The 24980-nt window shown below is 41.6% G+C and overlaps 1 protein-coding gene across 1 annotated transcript in view; it reads right to left on the bottom strand.

The window, feature by feature from the left end:
• PAPLN (papilin, proteoglycan like sulfated glycoprotein) overlaps positions 1–12081 on the bottom strand; it is a gene marked incomplete at both ends in the record, with an annotated part of 41660 nt that extends 29579 nt beyond the window's left edge. The window contains 2 exons of the mRNA XM_080345253.1: positions 11236–11298; positions 12028–12081. Of these exons, the coding sequence (XP_080201379.1) occupies positions 11236–11298; positions 12028–12081 (117 nt within the window). The remainder of the gene's footprint in view (positions 1–11235; positions 11299–12027) is intronic.
• Between the last annotated feature and the right edge of the window lie 12899 nt (positions 12082–24980).

Raw genomic sequence — 24980 nt, 5'->3', positions numbered from 1 at the left:
TATAAAACTGCATATTAATAAGAAATCTATTATTACATAATCTTATGATAAGATGTTTTTACATGCTATCAGCTCTTAATAGTTTCTGTTCTTAAAGCCTTTTTCTACTCTCTTCAGACTCTGTTGCCAGCCGGGCTAAATCCCAGTTCCTCCTGGACCCCAGAAATAAAAATCTATGAAATTAATCACTGTTTCTGATTCACTCAACTCCATTCCCCCCTTGCTTCAGTCTAGCATGCATACAAGAACACAGATCCTTTATCTGCAACAGGTATATATTTGTGGTGGTTGCAGTTACCTCTGGGCCACCTGGATAGCAGGGTAAGTCAGGCATGCAGGGGAGAACAATTCCCTTTGCGCAGGTGCAGTGAGCCCAAACCCTGAGGCACCCCTTCCATGCTCCTGGGGGTCCTGCCCTGCAGGGAAAGATCCCCCTTCTGCCTGGGGAGGTAGCAACGATCAGTCACTGCTGACAGCCTCATGCACCTGCGACCCACATCATAGCCTGAGCGGGATGGCATGGAACTGTATGATCTGAAAAATTCTGGACGTAGACAAGTGGTGGAAAAATGTCAGACTGTCACCTCATCCTAAGTGCGGTCAGAGTGGAAAAACAGTGACTAAAGTAAATGATCTCACAACCCTATAAAAAGCAATTCTGAGTGAGGCCAGTCGAGCTCTCTGGAGTCGCAAGGAGCTGTGACCTGCATTGCCCTCTGACAGGGACACCTGCCAGAGCTGGTTTCATGAAGAGTCAAGGATTGTCTACTGATGATTTTGCGAGTATCCAAAGGCCTAATGTCATGCTGCTTGATTATCACCTGCTGATTGGGCAAAGATAGATTTCTTGAGACTCAAGGAATTCCTGTTGAGAATGCCAACACATTAAAAGTGAGTAATTCGCTAAATTTACCTAAAGGTATACCCCCACATACATTCAACTATCCATAGATTAACATGCACATGAGTGTGAGATTTATAAATTTGTATATATGTGTTTTTACCTATATGTCTGTGTGCATGTGTATGTAATCTTATTTATTTCTTTGTAAGTACATTGTGACCCTTGCCATTTTCAAATCTCTGATCAAGTCTCTGTTTTGATTATAACAAATCACAGGAAATTGTTTAAATCACTTTATTAATCAGCTGCCAATCAAGTGCCAGTGGAAATCATGTATTAAGCTTGTGACCTACCTCAATAAATTTCAAATTGTTGCTAAATCAATAGTGTTTAAAATAATTTATCTGCAACAATATTTTAATGTTTCAGAAAAAGCCATAGAAAGCATACAACCATCTTACTTGACTTCTAAAACCCCCAGAATGGACAGTCAGTTAATGTCGAACTGCTGTATCTAGTTTTATTGCCTGTTAAGACAAGAGAAACACAGAGCTTCTGAGGATATTGATGATGCACGTGGCCCTGGCACCACGTGTTCTTGGTGCTCATTGGTAAACAGGCTGCTGTGGTATAAAAGTTGAGAAGGCTGGTCATTTCACTTTTATGAACACTGCATTGCTTTCATCAGTTCCTAGATAGGTGCACTGCTGATGTAATGGCAGCATCTGCTGTTATTAGGCCAACTCTGTCTGATATCACCAGCGAGTAAAAAGACTCTGCCTCTGAGTCACCAGAGCTCCAGCCTTTGCCTTTAGAGACGATACCAATACGCATCAGACACACACACAAATCTGCAAAAGGGCTCCAGGTAGCATAATATATATTTATATATCGTATTTATTTTTATAAATGAAACAGGCACTAGAAGGAGAGCTACAAATGGGACTTGACTCCAAAAGACAGAAAATGTTGATAGTATGTAGGAATACTTCAGAAAGGGTCCTTGAAATATTTTTCAGTCAGTCTGATGAGATGGATAGGAAACTATGCATAGGAAGAGGACTGTGCTTCTTATACAGAAACATTGCAGGCATGCAGTGATCCACAAAATTCATATAACCAAACATGGACTAGCAATTCAGCATGAGTAATTTCCTCGTGTCTTGTTGCAATTCAAATGCAACCAAAATACTAGCAAGCTATCAAAGCAAACATCAATTTACCATACAGTCCAAAGTAAGCAGTGAAGGTCTGCAATCACAGGTCCAAACAACCTAAATCTCAGCCATGTTCTTACCCCTGGTGTTTCCCTCACTCCTTGGACACCTCTGAGGGCCTAGGGATAATCAACCTGAATTATTCCATGATTTGTTGTGCTGCTTTTCCAGACTAACAAGTGGCAACAAAACACCATGTTACACCACTCAAACAGCTGCTGCTCGAATAACATGGCTGCTGATACCCACGCTATTGCCCGAGAGGTTTTGGACAATGGTAGTGCTTGCTTTTAGTTCAGCTGGTCACATAGACTTGGTCCAGTGAGCTGCAACTGAAGAATCTTTTTGGATACGTTAAAGTTGTTACTGTGACGTCTTAAGCTGCAGCACACAGTTACGAGACTCCGTTCAGATCTGGTAGAAATCTCAGCGTCAACATTGAGAACATAGTGAGAAAACCTAGACATTGATGGTTGACTACAAGGCCCTACCGAAAATAGATAATGCTGTCTGATGAAATGAGTGATGTGGAGTTGATTCCCCAGATGTCACTGTTATTTTATGCAGTGGTTCTGTAGCTTAAATCTATAGTCAAAACCAGAGTCTCTCTAACATTTCTTATTATTTCTGAAATAATACTACATCATTTTATTTAACTATCTGCTTTCTGGGGTTTACAGTTTCTGAAATAAGGTTAATGTTTATTTTGACACACCCCTGAACTGTAGACTCATGTATGAAAGATGGGTGAAAAGCAAATGCTTTGCAGAAGAAAGTTACCACCACAATCATTTATTCCATAATAGTTTCATTGTCAAAGTCTCAGCAAGTAAGAAGTCTCCAGTGAAAAAAACACAGCTTTGCTAATCTTGAATAATAATTGCTTAGGGAAAAGTTAATTAGGAAAGGGTAGAAAAAAAGAAATGGTCAAGGTGCCCCAACGACTGGCTGCTCCCTGTGGGCTGGGGCCAGTAGCAGGACGCTCTCCTGGGGTGGCAGGGCCAGCCAGGGCACAGCCCCAGCCCTGGGCGCCTCCAGCCAGAGCCAGGCTGGGACATGGGACCACAGGTAGGCTTGGCCTGTCAGGGCCCAAGGCCACCAGGGCAGGGCTGTGGGGAGTCTTGCTGCAGCATTGCTGGGGCAGGAGCTGACAGTCTTGAGGGGGTTGACATGGGGTTCTGGGCCACGGGCAGGGTGCGGGGAGCCCAGTCAGGGCCAGTAAAGCCTCATAGTGCCTTCAGGGACCTGGTGAAAACAACTCACATGGACTATACCCTTGGAACACATGCTTTTCTTGACATGAACCATTTATTTCTCCTTTCTATACCCAGAGGACCTACCCAGTACTACAATGATGACCACCTATAATGTTTCCATATTGCTAAGCCCTGCAAAACATGTGTCATTCAACACACACTTAATTGAAAGGGAGCTGAAAAAAAATCAGTATATCTCACACATTTATAATGTAGATATATGCTACTATTCCAAAAGATGTGTTTTCAAGATAAATCCATTTGCAGCTGGTTATGCTATTAGCTGAAAATGCAACAAAAAAACAAGCGAATGAATTGGAACCACATCAGCAAAGCATTTTTAATAATTCTGTCTTAACCATTGTTCTTGGCTCAGACACAGTAGGCTTGCAAAGAGCTTTGAAGGTGAAGAATGCCAAGTACTATTTTTATGAATAATGAATAAGCAAAGAATTGCATTTGAGCAAAACTAGAAAAACAGGAATGAAAGTGAACAACATGGTGATGGCAGGAAGTGAAATACAAAATGGGACAGAAGAAGAGAGTGTCTTATTAAGACAAACTGCTTCACAAAGTGAAGGAAAAAAATCCCAAGGCTTCATTGGTTTTACTGGCTTCTGGTTTACACTCACTTGCTATTTCTCTTTTCATTCCCCTATATCACCCTAGCCATGGCTTGTTAGCACATCCCCTCTAACAAATCCACTAAAATCCCTCAGTTCCCCTATGTCTTCATCTCCTCAAAACACTTTAGGTTCTCCCTACATCACTTAACCCACTCCCTCATTGTTCCCAATTCTTTTCCGTGTTCCCTGTGTTCTGTGTCACTCTTCTGCCTCTTCTTGGCCTGTCCCATCATATACCTGGCGCTTTCCACCTCCCCACTTTCCTGCCAGGTGGGCAGGACACGGTGCATCCCTCACCCCTGCAGAACCACATACATGCTGTCTCACTGGACTGTGCTGGTTTGCTGGCTAGTGAGCAGAGTAGATAATAGCTACTTTTCCAAAATGGAAAGCATACCAGAGACTCTGGGTGGCCTGGAACTGACGAGGCTATAAAAAGAGCTCTCTAAATACATACAGCCACTGCAGAGAAGTCAAATTAATTCTTGGAATCCTTGTGGAAGAAATTGTGGACACTCAGAAAACTCCACAAAGAGCGGGATTGTGAGAAAACTTTATGAGCCCAAACTTATTTGGAGATATGGGAGAAACACACAGTATGAAGTCACTAGAAGTCGTTTATCCAAGGGACCTACCGGGAACTCAAGTTGAAATGGATAAACCCTTACATACTAGTAGGCAAGCCTCTCAGCTAAAACCACCTTGGCATTTGATTATTGGAAACTGGAAAATCTGACACCAGTTTACAAAAGGGTCCCAGGGGAGCTCAAGGAACTGCAACCCCTGGTTTTAGTACAGGCTGGGAGATGAAGGGATTGAGAGCAGTCGCAGTCCTGCCAAGAAGGACTTGTGGGTAGTGATGGATGAAAAGCTGGAGATGAGGCAGCAATGTGCACTTGCAGCCCAGAAGGCCAATCGTATCTTGGGCTTCATCAAAAGGAGCGTGGCCAGCAAGTGGAGAAAGGTGGTTCTGCCCATCTGCTCTGCTCTGGTGAGACCCCACCTGGAGTCCTGTGTCCAGCTCTGGAGCCCTCAGCACAGAAAAGACATGGACCTGTTGGAGAGGGGCCAGAGGAGGCCACAGAAATGATCAGAGGGCTGGAACAGCTCTGCTGTGAGGACAGACAGAGAGAGTTGGGGCTGTTCAGCCTGGAGAAGAGAAGGTTCTGGGGAAATCTAATTGTGGCCTTTCAGTACTTTAAAGAGGTCTATAAGAAGGACGAGGACAAACTTTTTAGCAGGCCTTGTTGCAATAGGACAAGGGGTAATTGGTTTAAACTAAACCAGGGTAGATTTAGAAGAATTTGGATTTAGATTTGTAAGAATTTTTTCACAATGAGGGTGGCAAAACACCAGCCCAGGTTGCCCAGAGAGGTGGTAGATGCCCTATCCCTGGAAACATTCCAGGCCAGCCTGGACAGAGCTCTGAGCAACCTGATCTAGTTGAAGATGTTCCTGCTCATTGCAGGGGAGTTGGACTACATGACCTTTAAAGGCCTCTTCCACACCAAACTATTCTATAAACTATACACCACATAGCGTAAACCTGACATCTCCTAATAAATCAAAAGAAATTATAACAAAGAGTAAGATTAACAGGCACTTGCATAAATACAGTATATTTGGGAAAAAGTCAACAAGGATTTTTTTTAGAAGGCAAATCCTTCTAACAGTATTGCAGTTCTTAGAGAGATTCACAAACATGTCAACAAGGGTAACCTGTCAGATACACTCAGATTTCCAAAACGTTTTCAACACTTAAAGCTTTGAAGGAAGCTAAGCAGCTGGAAGGAAAGTCCTCACATGAATGATGAGCAGGAGGCCCAGAGACAAAAACAGGTAGGAGTGAAATCTCCATCTACTGCAAGAACTGACGTTAACAGCAGAATTCCATGAGGAACCTGAACTGCTCAACACATTTATAAGCTACACCAAAAACACAAGCAACGAAGGCAGCTGATAAGGGTAATTCAGAGTTATAAAGGACAATAGGGAATCAGAGATAAATTGCAAAGAACTATGGAAAGACATTACAGTATAAGTGACCTGTAACTAAAATGACAGTTGAAATTTCATGTAGGTAACTTAAGTGATGCAGAAGAGAAAACACAAATCATATCCTAACAAACAAAATTATTACATATGAGCTGATCTATACCACTCAGGTGCTGCATCTTGGTGCTATGACAGAAATGCTGTGATGCTGGAAGTCTATATGGCTTCAAGGAGACATTGACCAAATTCAAGCAAGAGAAATAGAGTCATATCCCACTCAAAGGGTTTGTAAACTACAAGTAACTGGAGACTGGAATTGTACTGGGGAAATTGTACTTACTTACTATTCTTTTTATAGTTTTTTCTAGACGTGTTTGTGACTTAGCTGGAGACAGGGTATAAGGCAAAAAGAACTGGTCCTACCCAGCCAAATTATTCTTGTACATGTTTTTTTACCTTTCCTCAATAAGAACCTTAATGAAATCTCCTCATCTTTCTCCCTCCTCACAGTAATTTCCACTGTTTCTGTATCACCTTAACTTTGAGGTCCTTCTCTACCTTTTTCCCTTTCTGTCAGATCTGCAGCTTAGAAGTTTACTCAATAGATTAACAGTGTTTAAAAAATAACAATGTCCATTTCTTTCGAAGAAATTTAAACCATAATTTTAACCTAGAAATGCAAAGTCTTAGAAAGCAATACTGTCCGTATGAAAAGTATTTGAATATGATTTTCAGCCAAGCCTCAGACCAGCCTTCACTTTAAGCACTCCTGCAGTACAATCTAGGAACAAATATGAGTATTGGACGTGATCTATCAGCTAATCATAGAATCACAGAATCATTTTGGTTGGAAGAGACCCTCAGGATCATCAAGACCAACCATAACCTAACTCTAGTACTAAACTATGTCCCTAAGAACCTCATCTAAACACCTTTTAAACACCTCCAAGGATGGTGACTCCATCACCTCCATGGGCAGCCTGTTCCAATGCCTGACAACCCTTTCCATGAAGAAATTTTTCCTAATATCCAGTCTAAACCTCCCCTGGCACAATCTGAGGCCATTTCCTTTTGTCCTATAATTTGCTACTTGTGAGAAGAGACCAACACCCTCCATGCTACAACCTCCTTTCAGGTACTTGTAGAGAGCAATAAGGTCTCCTCTGAGACTCCTTTGCTCCAGGCTAAACAGCCCCAGTTCCCTCAACTGCTCCTCAGAGTTGTACTCCAGGACCCTCACCAGCTTCGTCACCTTCCTCTGCACTCTCACTAATACATTAATGTTCTTCTTATGATAAGGGGCCCAAAACTGAACACAAGATTCAAGGTGGGGCCTCACCAGCATGGCATACAGTGGCACAATCACTTCCCTAGTCCTGCTGGCCACACTATTCCTGATACAAGCCAGGATGCTGTCGGCCTTTTTGGCCACCTGCGCACACTGTTGACTCACGTTCAGCTGGCTGTCCACCAACATCCCCAGCTGCCAGGCAGCTTTCCAGCCACTCTTCCCCGAGCCTGTAGCACTGCCTGGGGCTGTTGTGACCCAAGTGCAGGACCTGGACCTTGGCTCTGTGGAACCTCATGGAATTGACCTCAGTCGAATGATCCAGCTGGTCCAGATTCTTCTGTATGGCTTTCCTACCCTTCGGCAAATCAACACTCCCACCCAATTTGGTGTATCTGCAAACTTAATAACGGTGCACTTGATCCCCTCATCCAGATCATTGATAAAGAGATTAAACAGAACTGGCCCCAATGCTGAGCCCTGGGGAACACCACTCGTGACCGGCCACCAACTGGATTTGGCTCCATTCACCATAGCTCTTTGGGCCCGGTCCTCCAGCCAGTTCTTTTACCCATTGCAGAGTACACCCATCCAGCCACGAGCTGCCAGCTTGTCCAGGAGAATGCCTACGGATCATAAATTTTAAACAAAACTCTTCTCCTGATGAGCAACTTTCCCTTGAAATAGTCCCATGATATGGGCAGATAAGACATTTTCAACCTGGAAAGAAGGAATTCCAGATGCAAAAATTTGCTAGTATGAAGTCATACTTGAAAAAAATAAATTGAGGCAGAGAGAAATCTGATTAATGTCATGCTTATTAAACATAAAGCAACCCCAAAGCATACAACACACACATAATCACACCAAATACATGCACGCAACAATAATAGAAGAGTTATTCACATGGAAAAACCTTCAGAATTTTTTTTCCCTAAATCACCAGAAGCACCATTCTATCAGCAGTAATGCTAATGGACAGGGCTCAGCCAGTTTTATATCATTTTATTCTTCTCTGAAAACACAGGGGGAATCATGACAAAAACACTTGAACCTGGCATTTTCCATTATTGCTGCTGCTCACAGCTTTCCTGAAAACAATAACAGGATGACCTGAAATTGCTCTACACTATTCGGTCTCAGTCTGTTTTGACAGCTAGGGTATAAGATGGAGAGACATCTTTGTTTTCTCTTTGTATAACCCCTACACACAACTCCTCTTGACCATCCAGCTATACCTTCTAGTACTACCATAGTGCAAACAATAAAGGAGCTACAAATAAAGGGTGACCTCCTTTTCCAGATCCTTCAAAGCCTGGTGAAAAGGCACAGACACCACAGGTGCTGTGTGGTAAAACCAGTTCCATATTCTAGCCGGAAAGAAGTGAAGAGTTTAGTTGGTCCCACTAAGGATGGAACCCCAGGCAGGAAATCCTCAGCAGCCAGCAGCTTTGACAAGCAGGAGTCTCTTCTCTTGCTCCTTAATGCTACCTGTCATGTCTGGCAGATAAATCAGCCGCTCTCAGACTGCAAGCAGAGAGAAGGTGTAGGCAATAGCCTCAGCTGCTCCTGAAGGCTCAGCCCTGTCAACATTTCTGCCCTTATTCTGTTTGCTGCTTTCCCCAGCCTAACAATCAATAAAATAAAACCAAGTTCAGCTACTCCACTCCAAAAATGGAAGAACAGATAAAAAACTGCAGGCATCAATCTATGTCCTTTAATCACAAGCAGATATGAATCCCTGTAGACCCAGCTTCTCCAGCCTTGTGTAAGCCTGCAGTTCACATGTTTATAGCTGTACTCCCATTAGCGCCACTTGCCCATGTGTTTTCAAGTTCACGCTTTCCTGCTTCTGGGACAAAAGGTGTCTGAAAAGCAATCATTTTTTGCATCGGTGGACAGGATGGATCTAAGAGGTAGGCAGTTCATTCTGGAATAAAACCCACACATGCTCATCTGTGCTACTTCTGCTGTTTCTAGTTCTCCCACCATCACCCTCTTCTGCCTGGAGTATGCACTATTCACTGCACAGCTGGAGGTGACCCACCTTTCTACCCTTGGGCTGCTATACTGGCAGCTCATTTGATACCAAAAAAAAATCAAGCGCTGCCCTCTCAGCTACAAGGCTGCTCTGGATCGAGTATTTAGCACAGTTAAAGTGACAGAGCCTCAATTTCTTAGAGACATGGTACTACACATTAAAGGAAGTGTTTCTCCATCAATGTGAGGATATGCACCATGACACCTGACTATCTCTTACACCTCTGCCACGGGGAATTACAAAAGAACAGCACAGGGAAGGGACCTTTTCAATGCCATTTGACATGGATTAAAGTTATTTTTTAATAAGCTTGCCATGTCAGGTGAAGCCCTAAAGGAGTGGAGAACACCCTAAAGGTGCAGAACAGCAAGCAATTCTCCAACTTATTTTCCAATCATGCAGCATTCCCTGCCTCTGTTTTCAGTCTCATCTTATTCTTCCACTCTTTTCTCCCATCACAGATGTACAAAATTTGCGTTTATAGCAGCAGGGCTACCACTTCTGCAGCAGTGAAACAGAGGTGTGCAGTCACTGCTTCTCCAGTGCTGTCCTGCCTGTGGCAGTTCAGGCAGCCCAATTACTCTTTTGGTGCATAGTCTGATCTAGCACAGACTTGTGTTGGCATCCCTACAATCAGTCCTGCCAGCTTCAGCTCTTAGAATCTGACCCTCTCTTGCTATGGTCCAGCCTATTTGAATTAGCATCTGGTAAGGAATGGCCCATGTGAAGCCAACACTATTTCTCTCTTCTCTCCCAAAAAGAAAAATGGAGAATTACCACAGCGAGTGCCTCAGTGCTGCTGGATCATTCTGCTGCCTCATGGCTTGGACAGATCCAGCATGTCTGGGAAACTGAAATTAAATGGTGGCCAAGCGAAACCTGCTCCTTTCATGCAGCATGCCTTCAAGAGGAGCTACTGATTGCATGCAGGAGATAGTCTAATGCTACGAAGAAACGTCAGCCTTCACAGTTGCAGGGTGTTTCAGTTATTTCCCTTCCAAAAATTCACTAGGCGGGAGATAGGCAGGTGAACAGATTAATTGTACAGTGCATTATGTTTCTGGTTCTTTTAAAATATAACTCCATCTTCTATTAGATGTGAGCTACTAAGATCTTCTCTAAGCCTATTTCCATCTGTAAGACAGGAAATCTATGATGACTAACAAACTTTGCTTGATTTCTGGTCTCTCATCCCTGCTCTTCAAAGAAGGCCTAGAAAGCATTCGCAGATGCTGAATCCAGGAGCAGAAATTCATAATCATACTAGAGATTAGAAGTTACGGATTCATTAATTTTAATGGCATATTTATAGTCTCTCACTACTCCCACAAAACACTTACTCCAGGTGATAATTACCTCTTTTTTTCCCCTCTTCTCTGTTCCTTTACACCTAACAAACATAACACTTCTTCCTTTGCTAACACTGCCAGTTACCTAACACAGCAGGTCACCTTTTACCTCAGATGTCCAACTAATTAATATAATTGAAGTTAAACTCAGAGAAACTGTTCTCAAACTGCGTTTACTTCAGAAAGATCCTACTTCTCTCTCAGAAAGGATGAGGAACCCCAGTTCCTAATAGCTGTGTTCTTTTTCTGACAAAATCAGATTGGCTGAACTAAAGATTATCTCCCCCAGTAAAGATAAGCTATGTGGCTTAGACCACTCAGACAAAAGAAAAGAGGAAAAACCAGCTAACCAAAGACTCTTTTTTTTTTTACTTCAGGTGACAATTCTCTGTAGGTTTGAAGCAGATAACACCCCAGAGAGAAAGACACTACAAGAATTTTGTTGTTTAGTTGCCATGTAAGATTTTTCAAAACATGTACCAGAGCAGGCCTAATGACTTGAACCTATTAGGTCTTTCAGGAATACTTTCTACAAAACACTTGAGTTGTAGATGTTGACAGTCCTTAGCAGAACTGTCTTTCATTTCTCGTAACAGTGTTCAGAAAAGCTTTTACTTACCGAAAATGCAGAAGGTGGCATCACTGCTAGCATGAGCAGAAGGAACAAGTTCTTCATCTCTGCCTGTGGGAACAGAAAGACTATTGATCAGAATTGCTTGCTTCTTTGCTGCTTGTACAGCGGGAAAGCTAAAATACCATACAGTATAAACAAATGTACAACTAAAATCAAGGTGAGAGAAGAAAAACAGTTTTATCACTACACTCCCTGAATAGATGATGGCAACTGCAAAGACAAATGATCCTGCACATAAAGCCGGAATGTAATTATGGAGTGAAAATATTTCTCTGAACTTTCCTCTGGAATGACGAGAACACCATCCCCGGGCACAGTGCAAGATGCATGCTGATGCATGTCTGCCCTCCCACCCTTTTACATATACATATGATAAAATACTTGAAGATTTTAATGATTTCAACCAACCCAAGGTAAGAAATTCCACAGTTAACATTTTTGTACATTTTGTTCTATATTCATCCTGTGTGGCTTTGCGAAGCTTCATATCTATCTTTATGTGATCTTGCTTGTTTAAAATCCTACAGTTCACCATGGACAGCTATAGCTAGATTCAACCATCAGTCTTTATATCCCTCTGCAGAGCTAGAAAGGATATGAGGCCACAGAGACTGGTAGGGCAGCATACAACAGGATACAACAGTTCCTAAAAATCGGGTCTTTATGCACATTTGGGACCACAATACTTCATTGGTGCATTGCCCATTGCTACTTTATTCTTCATCTTTTGAGTTGCAGCAACCAAGCCCACACCAACCACCACTCACCAGCTTTTACAGCTGTGACCACAGACACTTTGGCCACTAGAGATTGCCTGTTCCTTGTGACCATTTTCTCGTGACCTCATGACCAGTTGATTGAGCCCAGAAAGAAGAGATGGATTAGATATTCCTAGCACAGTTCTACCTAGTCTAAGCTTATTTCTAGCTTGGGAAAAGGAAAGATAGAGAAATCTTCCTTTTAGAATGCATAAAAGCAGCAAGGAATAATAGTTTCTCTCATCAGTCATTGTAACAACATCTGTTTTAACAGTAAAATTTCATATAAATCTCCTTTAATCTGACCTATTAAATCCAAAATACAGAATGCATATCACTATTAGCAATGATAATATTGATATAAGGTAACTGTTGCATAAGAATATCAATTCAGAAACAAAATATACCCAAAATGAAACCTACTTGATCTAGTATTTGTGTATTTCAGGTTACTTTATGACAAGCAACCATTTTTCTTTTCTTTTCAGGCCTCACTGAATCACAGCTGATTTCAATTCTGTAAGTCCATACATACCATGGATTTTGATACTCCCAACATTTACAGTCCTGGGAATGAAAACTTGTTCTTTAATATTTTTGTTTTCAGATGTAAAAGCCACTGAGTGCTGAAAATCCAGTTGCATGAAATTCTGTGTGCAAAATAGTAACGAACAGGGAAAATGAAACTTGGAAAACAAGAACTGGTAAGCTTCTCTCCTTATATTCTGAGCACCAATCATTTGATTCATAAGAAAATGAAGCTATAGAAGCTTTTTATATGACTAGGCTTCCATTAATTTTGGGTTAGTTGTTGTTAAGAAACTGAGGGAAGACTATGTACTCTCTATCACCCACACATGCTACTACTTCTCCTCCCATTCAAGTCAACGAAGGAACAACTTGGAGATGCCATCCACAAGAGGCCAAATACAATCTGTTGTTGAGGCCAACAGCCAAAACATGTTAGATCTGTGTCACAAGCCTATCCAACTGCCAAATCAAATTCATGGGATAAGGACAGCCAGGAGAGACCCTTTCGCTACAAGTTCTGCGTGTACAAACCACAAAGATTTTCAGAAGCAGCTTATAATGTCCTCAAACCACAAGCAAAGGGCACTGTAAAAACAGTGTCTTCCTTGAATGGTGTTGGTGTCAAACTGAGGTAAATCTTTGAGACTGATCAGCTCCTCTTCCTACTGCCCAGAGAAAAATCTCTCTTCCCCAGCATTCCTCTCTCTCACGTCTTCCTTTCCAGCCCCTGCCAGCTTCACAGACATGGCTGTGGAAGTCACACCTCTTACTCCAGCAGCCTTGCTCTGTGACTAATGGGCTGCCCACTCAGTCCCTCCTGGCACCTGAGCCAAGACATGGAGAGGGAGCTGGGCCCAAACCACATGAGGCTCCAGGAGAAGAGACTAGAGAAGTACCTCACCAGGTTGGTGGAGGTTTCCAGCCAGATGGAATAAAAAGATTCAGTGAGGAGACAACTAGAGACAGCAGTTAATGGTTGAGACAATCTCCTGCATTAAAGAAGCAAGAGGTTACAGCTCTGGTGCTCACTTGTATTTTTTTGGTATCGCACTTGCGTGGAAACTGCAGTCATATGTCTAACATCTGGCTCAAATTTCACAATAAAAAGTTTAGACCATCCAGCCCTATTAAACTAGTCAACAGATTCCAGGAAGGATGGTCAGAAGGAAGGCCTTCTGTATTCTATTAAATCCCCCACTGCAGAACAAATCTCATGTCTGATTCTCTGAGCTTCAACAAACTTGTTATTTTAAAAGCTTCCTCAGATTTTGTATTCAGCATTGATCCCTTCTGCCTTCCTTTTAACCAGGAACAACACAGATGGGATTGGGGAATCCGCCTGAAGCCTTTGAAAAAAGGTCAAGTTCTGTTTCCAGATTTAACAGCTCTTTCACTCCTTGTAGGACCTGGGATACATCAGCATATGTTTATTCTACTTGTTTGCCGTTCTTCTCACCAAAGGCTGGGTGTGTGGGGGAAGGAATGAAAAGGACAGTGTTTTGCAGTGCTTTCACTTGTAACAACAGCAGTTGCTGCTCCCTGTGCCTCCTGCCCTTCTTCAGCTCTTTTCAACCCTCTCCAGCTCCCTTTTCCCACTGTGTGCTGGAGCAGCATTGCCACCCCCTCCACCCCAAAACAGCAGCAGGGCCTAAGGGGAAATGGTGACTTTATGCTCAAGATATGGAACAGCTGCTGGAAAGCTCACATGGAGAAATTCCTGCCATAGTGCTAAAAGATGAAGTTAGCTCAGTGAGAGAGATTATGAGAATCAGTTCACAGTAAGTAACAAGCAACCAGAATCTTGAACCAGAACTAGTGGAGTACCCAGCTGAAGTATCTGTTCCGTACATCACAAGAGATTCAAATTGCCTAGCCAGCCACATCTGGCATTAACTGTTCAGGGTAGACAAATAAAAGGGTTGAAGTGATGACTGGTTCCAGCCATCTGTAAGTTGGGTCAAAAAGAGCCCAGATGCTGGACTAAGAAATGCTGGCCCAAGCTTTTCTGGACAAAGAAAAGCTCAAACTTGGCTCTGACTTTACCAGCTCAGGACCCTTACTTCTATTCCAAAACAGTACGGATCCATTCATATATTGTGGAAACTTCAGGATGTTCTAGTGCCCTTTCTGAACTGCCTCCACAGCATCTCCTTCTCCCTGGCACTGTGGACAGAAGGGCCAGAGCACCACAAAGGAAATGGCAGGAATTTCATAACTCTGGACAAGAACTCCAGTACAACTGGAAACTGGGACAAGCACCCTTATTTCAGGGCTTAACACTCAACCCACTCAGCAAAGAAGCTTTTGCCTTAACAAATAGAAGGTCTAGAAAAGTCACATGGAGATTTCTCTATAATGGAGCCAGAAATGAACTGCTATAAAAATATTTAGTTGCAAATTCTTGTCCAGGGACATACAGGCTTAGCAAGATCAATCAAATCTTCATTAAGACAAGGAGTACATTTCAGAATCAAGGACAGTTTTAATTACTCCTGTATTTATTTTATTTGTGCAAACTCCACCTTCCAGTGCACAAGCAAGGTTCAAGATTGCTTACTTAAACTTGGCCTCTTCTACAAATAGCCTCTAAACATCCCTGTTCATAGGAAAACAACATCTACATTGCCTGTATATATACATATATATATATATATATATGTAAAAATAACTTTGAATCAGTTGGCTAATTTCAAGGTTTCCTAAACATAAATTTAACTTTTGTTTGAGGGAAATAATACTAGGTCAGGACAGAGAGACACGTTAGAATTTTTTAACCCATTCAGATGCCTTTTTTTCTCCCCAATGAGAGGGAATCCAAACTTGAAAAATGTTACAAATAATCCAGCCTTGCTTAAAGAAGAACTTAAGATGTTTAGACACTACAGAATCAGATCACAAAGTCAGAAGAGCACAGGTTTCATGAGTTCCATTGCTCAGAGGCTTATTGATCTGGGTTTTTCTCAGTTCTTTTTGAAAAGAATTTGACAGCCAGTCCTATATGGCTCTCCTCTGTTTAGCCTATCAGACCAGTCTTCTTTTGCATGTGAATGGCATTTCTAAATAATCTTTTGGCCAAAGACACATATCACATTTGTGGGTCAGGGACTGTTCTGGGAATGGCAAAACCACCTAGCGATACTTCAGCAGGTCCCTAAAGCTCATTTCATCTCCCAGCTGAGGATTTGAATTACCCAACACAGATCTATTATTCCCATCTGAGGTAGCCCTGACACAGAAGGTGCTTTTGCATTGCTTGTGAGCCACAGGTTGGCTGCTTCTGCAATAAATATTTGCCTGTTGCAATATAGATAGATATTACTTATTGTAAAGTTTAGCACATCTAACACTAAGACAGAAGTTGCCACTGTGATACCACTGCTCACATCTTTTCAGAGTTTTCCTTCCTGTTCCTCCACTCCCAACTCCAACCCACTTTAACACGTCATTTCTCACTCAGCTGTTATATTTTCAGAAGTTTGGTTGAAGGAGGTGGGAAGTCAGAAAGGATGGTAATATTTTGCCCAGTTATCTATTGGCACAATTTTTTTTAGCCATTTACTCAAAGCAAAGTCTTTTAGCTTTTAGACTCATTACGTTTTCTAAAGACAATATGATTTTTGCTTTGCACTCAAACATCCAGCATATGTCAATTCCAGTTTCCTTTTATTTCCCCTGTCTACTGAGAAGCACCTTTTAAGCTTTCGGTGGAAGAGTTAAAATGAGAAAATATATACCAACAGCAAAAAGATGAGATGAAAGTGAGGAGAAAAAGGGGCTCCATGGAGCAAAGATCCAGGGTAGGGAAAAAGCTCCTTTCATTTAGGCTGGGAGCAGAGTTGGGAGAGCAGGAGAACCACATCACACAGCCCAGAGGAACCAAGAAACTAATCACCCCTTTAGGCAAAGGATATCACATGCAAGATACTTAATATGCCTGTTTTCTTCTGTAACTACAGTAAACCATGTTTTGTTTGACATTTTTCCAAAGAAAATCCTGTACCTGATGCCCTTTGGGCTAGGGCAGATAAGCCAATTAGTGTGCACGTTCCTGTTGAAGTGGGAGGATGCCAGATTTCCTTTGCCTTGACCACAGGATGAGCCACATTCATGAAGAGCTGCTTATATACAAAGCAACAGATAAATGTTTATAAAGATGTGTTTAAATACAAGACTGGTTGGAAGGGCTTAGTGGGAGAGAGAATAAAGAAGAGCATGACACAAGTTGCACAAATAAAAGTTTTAAGGAGGTATCTTTACCACTTGTATCCAGATTTATTAATTCACTCAAAATACATGTTAGGAGTTGAAGAGTCCCCATCAAGAAATTCGTCCTGCTGAGTTATACTTTCAGCCATATTTCGCACATTATGAAAGATAAAGTTATTCTAGCTGAAAGTTTAACATTCACCTTGTTAAATGAAAAAAAAAAAAGTTACAAAAACTTCCTAATGAGCACAGCAGCAGAGCACCATCTGGCTGGAGAACTGAGCAGAGGTACCATACAAGCATCTTCTCGACTGCTCTATCAAGAGGCTTTCATCTCAGCCTTCAGCCTGATTCGTGACAGGCACAGAAATCTTCAATGGGCCATCACTTAATGCGGCTGACTCAGACTGACAATGTTTCTACAGAGGACTTCTACAGCAATGCCAAGTTCAGCAACACCTGAGGAAGCTGTAGCAGCCTCTGTCACACAGCTTTAATCCAAACACTAAAATCACACAAAACCGTAACTGAAAAATCATCAGGTGTAAGAGCAAGATCGGACTTGGAAGCACACAGAAGTTCTAGTGAGGCTTCATGCTGTGCCCTACTTGGGGGCAGGGAAGAGGCTGACCTGCTTCTGTCTCGCTCTCCAAAATCCACAGTGAAGTGTCTAAGGTTTAGGTCAATGAAGCAGCATCTTCCAAGTACATGTGGTGACTGTGCCAGGAGCTAATACAGTATTTCATGAGGACAGTTTTCTGTCTACCTATTAGTATCAGCCAAGATTCAATTTTCTGCAGCCAGTGTTCCACTATTAGGTTTGCAGCTAGGGATTTATTATAAGGAGTAAAGACAGGATTCTGCCTTCTATTTTGGTAGCCTTACTGTTCTTAGTTGCTAATTAAATCTGGGAGCACATAGGGATAAAGACAAGTGCACAGAGAGTAATTTAGACAGTTAACATCACAACAAAAAGCCATACACTGCCTATGAAAAATACATGACAAGGATATAATATCTCAAACACTAACATATTTGAAAAGGAATAGCTAACAACCGTTTACATTTACTACTGTCCTGTCACAGCTCAAGCTTCAATTATATGACTTATTTTGCCTGATCTGAAATAATATATTACCCAACACTGAGCATTGCTCAGTGTTGGCCAGCTGAGATTAATCCCTTCCAATTCAAATTCTGGGGAATTCTTTAGGAAAAGAAAGGATTTCAATGCTGTAAAATTACTTCCAATTTCATTTAACTTCACTCCATCATAAATATACATATGGCAGTCTTCTGACTTGTGCAAGGGGTTTAAAAAAAATTTTAAAATAGTGTGATCTCAAAAGGAAACTTTAAAACAATGCAAATTATTTTCTTCCTCTTTTCAAGATCTACATCTCTGTTCACCAAGAGGCTGCTAGCACCACATTCAACACTATGCTTGTAGTATTCATAAGGAACACCTGTGTTACCTCTAAATAAATTTGCTCCAGGACTAATAACATAGGTGGGAAAACATGAGAGTATTCACCTCATATGGGTTTTGATTGTGGCTGTCTCTACATTGTTTTTGGAACCAGATAGCTTTAAAAAATTTTTTTTTAAAGTAACTCAGTTTTAACTGTATCTATCTGTAAAAATGCCAAGCAGGCCACACTTGTGTGGGTACATCTGTTCCCTAAGGAATCACCCTTACTGACTGTGCTGCAGACACACCTTCAGCAGTATGAAGCAGGAATTCCTCCCCCCTGAGAAGTCAGTGGGCCTACTCTGCAAAAGAAATGAAGAGGAAAAACAACAAAACTGGAACTTTTGGCTAACAAACTTATGCAGCAGGGGAATTAGGGCTGCTGTCTCCAAGGATACCAGACCTAGCATCTTTCATCTGTCACTAAAATTTAACTTCATAAGAAATGATCTTAGGAGGGTGCGATCACACTGCAGTGCCTGGAGAGATCTCAAAGGAAGCACATGCTCGACTGTGTGATCACAGCAAAATGACAACAGTGTGATCTAAAAATAAATGGGTTCTTTACTCTGAAGCTGGTTTCTCCCACAAATGCCTAAACCAGAGCCTCCAATTACCACTTTAAGGGCCAGGCAGAGAAATAAACAATCTGTGGATGGTACTTGTTTTCTGTACATCTTGTCTGCATGTCAAGGAGATGAGCTTGTTACTGTGGGAGAAAGCATGAACAGAGGTCTGTACATTGAATATGAATAGCTACCCACTCAAATCCTCCTGAAGTCCCTCCTCAGACATCTAGTAATCATTATTATTCATCATCCAAGACAAAACTGGACCACAACAAATCACATTTGGGAACCAGAAATGTTAAAAAATGAGACAGTGAAACTGTATCCAGCAGAGTATAATTTCCAGTGAAATAAGTTCTTTTGACAAGTCCATCATACTATGGGCATAACTGCATATGACTGTACTGGATCAGAGCAATCATCCTTCACTGTCTAGGCTCAGTAGCTACACTGGGTACACTGAGGAGTTTATCATTGGTTTTGTATAATTCTTCCCACAGACCTAACAGCAAAGCAACTTATTTCCTCTGTAGTTCACTGAGCATCAATATGCCACTAGGACAACATTTTCCCCTTCACCCAGCTAATGATGAACCTATAACATGAAGCATGAGGACTGTCATAATTGTAATTCTATCTATTCTAGGTGCTGATCTTTTACAAAACAGCAGCTCTCATCGTCTTATAAAAAAGGCTATTTGTTTGCTTTGTGTGGATGAGTCACAAAGTACATACATGATCTAATAAAATGGTTCACATTTTATTAACATTTGAAGACCCTTCTGAACAAAGAGAAAGCCTTCTGGCAGCGTAAGCCCTACCTGTTCTGAGGCACAGAACAGTTTTTTGTCTTATTTACATTGCATTCAGAAGAAGGGGCCCTCAATCAATACTGGAGGTTTGTAGTGTGTGGTTCCCTGCCACTCCCACCCAGGTTCCTCATTTAATCAGAATGCCTGTGTTTCTTTAGAATAAAATGTGCTCTTTTAGCTCAAAATCAAGTACCACCAGGAAAACCAGTTGCAACAACATAACTCTGTTCCCATTTCCTAAACTCTTTCAGCAAGTCAGGGCACAGCCACTCACACAGACGCCAGCTGAACCTTGGGGCCTAATTTGCGAGGCAAGTAATCCCTTAAGCAACTCAATTAGGTGAGGTCTACCAGTGTTCTCTTTTACCAAGCTGCTAAGTAGCTGGATCTGAGGGTGAGCCAAGCCCAACCCAAAAAGAGACATACTGAATCTGCACCAAAAAGTACTGCACTTACTGAGCAACAGCATTCAAGATCATCCGTTCTCTAACTTCATTATGGTACTATAATGCTATGGAGATATCCACTTTCCCCTTAAAATCAAGACAACTTCATTTGTTTGATACTTAGCTCTATTTTTATATACATAGATAGATAGAGATATAGATATATACACACACATACATAGATATATATACACAGAGATACCAGCAAACAAAAACCTACAGCCTTGCTTGAAAAGTCAGCTTAAAATAAATTGTCACTCAGCTTTTCTCAAATGCTACAGAGCAGACTGTTTACTAGTAGACAGATTTAGACTATGCACGTGCTACAGAGTACCTACCCCAATCCCAGCATTTCTGTGAAGCTACCAAGAATTTACACTCATGAAGCAAAGGATTTTAAAAACAAACACCTCCTAGATGTCAGGATGCTCCATGATGTATGAGAACCTGAAAATATGCTTGAAAAAGAAGTCTCAATTATCTCACACTGGATAGGAAAATATGCTAAAAGCAAAACTTCCAGAGACAGCAAGTTTACTCTATTTTTTAAAAAAAATGTTAATCTTGTTATTTACTAACATGAATAAATATTGCCAAAGATACATGGTCCTACCTACCTCTGTTGCTCATCACAAACACTTCCATTTGGCCCCTGTAACAGCAGAGCACTTGTCCCAAAAGTCCAGAATGTGGCTGTCCAACACACGTCTGCAAAGCCTACTGGCTCACCAACATGTTGCACCTCAGAAAGAATAGTTTCTCATGGCTGCTCTGTCTACAGAGACTGGGAAATGCTTTGGCATTGCAGAGTGTGGTACATCTCTAAGAAGCCAGGAGAGAAACATTTATGAGGCAAGCCAGTTTACAGAGAACCTGTTGAAAGGCACTTGTAAGTGTAATGCAGAAGTGGTAAAATCAACTCCAAGTATTGTGAAGACACTTCCAAAAGTAATAAGTGGAAGTGTTTACAAAACCCTGTTAGGGTCTCTAAAGGCAGACCTAAAGAAATGTATGCACTCACACCAGTTATTCCTAGTAACTATGAACTCCAAGACTGACGTTACCTTCATCAAAGATTTGAAACTCAGTTTTTAAATCAGCTGCTCCTCTGCCTCCACCTGCCCACCCACGAGGAACACCAAGGCATCAGGCAATCCACTGCCATGCTCCTGCCAGCCCAGTACCACCTCCTTGCCAGGACAGGTCCCTGAAGCTGCCACCTTGGCCTGCCTCATACGTCAGGCTTCCTCAGGGGTGACAGATCCAGGCCTGCAAACCTCCCCTTTCACAAGCAGCTCTGTTGGCTCTGACAGCACCATTTCATGGGGGGGAAGCACCCAAATGGATCCTGTCTCACACAGCTGAAAGCAATGCAAAGCAGATTAGAAGGCACTCCCTCCCCTCAGCACATGAAGAGAAGTATCTGTGTACTCCAGAGGTGATCATTGGGGACACAAGAATCTTAGCACCTGGGCAAGCTTTTATTCCTACCAGCAAAAATTATGTTTCTCCAGTCAACATCCCTGCTACTTTTGTCCAGCATCCTATCAAACTGATACCTTCCTCTTCCACCTCCCTGCTTCCCTCCACCTGTAATGTCAGGAACAGCAGTTTTGATTGGATTAAATCTCAGTGTAGCTAACTGCGAGTGAAAGAGATTTATGTTCACCAAGTACATGTAGTGTCTTCTTACCTGCCTTCTACAAAATAAGATTTTGCATTCATAAGGACTCCAGTCTCTCATCTTTCCTGTACACTTTTAAATGAAGGGGAAAAAGGTGGGAAATGAAAAAAAGTTTAAAAAGCACGAACAACACTGAAAAGACTATTAGAAAATAAATATCACAACAGAGGGATCAGGAGACAGCCCAGAATACAAAGTTAACTCTTACCTTCTGTGTGTACCTGTGCAAGGTGAGTGCAAAAGCTGGAGACACTGACACCACTCTGCAGCCAAGCTCCAAAGCCCACTTTCCTACAGTTCTGGCTCAAACGGTGTCTCTCAAACGCTCTTCTCTCCAGCTTCTGTTTGGTTACTAATCCTTACTGCACAGGAAAAAGAGAGTTGTATTTCATTTAACCCCTGCAGCCTTGAAGTTTCTTCACAAGTGTTTGCTTTTGCTTGGGAAAGCCAGTTGTAAGCACGCACTCATGCATGCTTTGGAATTGTTCCTAGCTCCTGTAGCCTGTGTGAGCACACACGTGGGTTCTAAACCTTGAGTTACTGCAGGGGTGGGGCCCTTTGCAACTAGTTTTATTTTAGCTGTGGGCAGCATATCAAAAGAGAGTCAGTTATCTACAGATCACTATTCATTTTCAGTAAGTTCCCAACTATAAAAAAACCCCTATTTAACTTAACATTTACTTTAAAATTAAAGCCTGAATCACAGCTCACAGATATGCTTTTGACTAATTAAAGTTTGAACTTAAACACAATTCACAACTAGATACGGCTCTAGGCACAGTTAAGCAAATCCCTAAGGTCTGAAAATACCAGCACTTTGGCTACAGATCTGAATTTAACCAAAGACAATGGCTGCTCAGGTTGCTCTATTTTTCCCTCTAACAAATGCCATGTAACTCAGAAACCCTCTGGAAAATCCCATGAAGAAACAATTTAGCAATAACAAAAAGAAAACTGTTAAGGGAAAAGGAATCTTGTTGGATGCATTACAAGGAAAAACTTGTGCTGTTAATCATGTTAGAGAAATCATTGCATAACAACTTACGTGCTGCTATTTTTTTGTCTTGAAAACAGACAATTCCCCCCGTCCCACTCCAATTTTGTTCTCTGCTTAGTAGTAAAACAAATAAATATTGAAACACAGAGATTATCGATCTGTAAAAATAGATTCTGGTCCAGCAATTATAAAAGCTACAAGCATTTCAACTCTACTTTATGTCAGATGTCTCCAAGATTATGGGAGTATCTTTAAACTCTTAAGTTTTGGTTAGTCTTTTTGATTGCCTTCCAGTTTTAGAGTCCTGTTTCATCAGTAGTTCATTGGAAACCACGAGAAAGAGAACCTTGCTTTCAGAAGGAAAGATGCAGCTTCTACCTTACATAATTCCACGTGCTGGATCATCCAAGGAAGACATCAAGATGTGCAATGAAGTTTCCAGAACTGGTATCACTACTCTCTTTCGGCCACACTAGTGCTTTAGATGATAAAAGGAGACAATGTCCTTGGCAACTGTTGACAAGCCTGGACACATGTAGCTTCAAATAAAACAGAAAGTTTCTAGTGGCCTCAAAAGAACACTGGGTGACAGAGAAGCGATTTTATTCCGGGCCTACAGCTCTTTTCAGTCCTGCTGGTCAATCCCCGCCTGGCAACCAGCCATGAAAGGCACACACTACTAAAATCCTACTATTACACATCCCACAGGGGACAGAGTTCAAATAAAAGTCACATCTTTTCCACATACACAAGCAATCCTGTACTTTTCTGTCCAAGCCAATTCTGTTCACAATAAACAAGGATAAACCCTAACATGAAAACCAAAACAAAATGGCAACACCTCCAACAAGAAGCAGGGGAAGCCCAAAAACTTGAAAGATAAAACACACCCCAGAAAAGGGCCTAATGACGGTGTTGAAACACAGCTACCTATGTTCCCCTTGTCAGGAGAGACAAGAACTGGACATTGCTGATGCCTTATTAAGAATACATAAATTATTGTCTTTCCCTTTTAGATTTGAATTTTCTTCTAAGAAAATAAATCGGGCCTTGGACCAAGCTGTAGGCCCAACTTTTTCATCATAGAGAAGTTACATCAGCACGTGCTTTTTCTTTACACACCTATGCTCTCCGGTGGCCATTAGCTGTGGCCATCCTGCCAGATGTCACAGTTATATCCTAAGCTTCATGATATTTGATCAAACCAAAACCTGAACCCTTGGCCTTATATGAGCAAACCACACTTTCAGATCAGTTTAAATCTTTTAGACTGCATCATTGGCAAGAAAATGATCAAAATCCAATCCCAAAGGTTCAAAAGTTAGTAGGCAAAAAACCCGCAGCTCCAAATGAATTCATAAATACCTGATTCTTAAAATTTCTTCTGGCAGCAGCAGAACCCTCAATTAATGCTTTTTTTGAAATACCAAGCTTAGTAGTGCTCTTGTGGTTCTTGTGTTCTTGTTGATAGTTAGAACGACAAGGGAGTTCAGAGACAGGGAAAATGTGACTGCTCATGCTGGAGTCTAGCCAGAATACAACCAAAAAACAGCTGTGCCTACTGCATTAAAGCAGATACTGTGTAAACACATCTGGATTCATTTTTAACCCCATGAGGACTTAATAGATAACCTCCTGAGATGCTGAAACAAAACAAGAAATGACCAGACTTTTACCACAACTAAGCAACAGGAAACATTGATGAAACTCCCTTTATTAAAAAAAGGAAAAAAAAAAAAACAAACCAGCTCATACTTCCTGGTTCCAGTAGAGACATGGCAAAATCAGAATCTACTAGTGTGGGATTTGAATGTGAGACCAGCCCATACCAGGAAAAAGACAACGCAAATATGAAGTAAACCTTTGCCCTATAGTTCCACAGAGAGTTTTGCATGTGTACATTTTTTCTGGGAGAAAGAACATGATCTCTGTATTGAAATTGTTTTCAACACCTGCAATTTAGTGAAAGGGAGATAGTCAACTGATTTGAGACCATTCTGGTCTTTTAAGAAGACACTCACAGTTCACTGTGGAGTGAACAGTCAGGACCGCAGGCATTTGCCTCTGGTCACTAGCTCTCCCCAGTGGCTAGCCTGGAGGAAACGGCATCTGGGTGTCACCGATGTGATCATCAGGAAGAAACAATTGAGGTGAGATGTGATCATCAGGAAGAAACAGTTGAGGTGAATGCATAGTAAATGGATACTGCTGAAAAAGACATCCCTTCTAATCCCATCAGTGAAGTGCTTTTGGAAA

Source organism: Nesoenas mayeri, assembly GCF_963082525.1.
Source record: "Nesoenas mayeri genome assembly, chromosome: 5".
Taxonomy (NCBI): Eukaryota; Metazoa; Chordata; class Aves; order Columbiformes; family Columbidae; genus Nesoenas; species Nesoenas mayeri.
The sequence above is the reverse complement of the archived record's forward strand: the minus strand, read 5'-3'. Positions and strand labels throughout refer to the sequence as shown.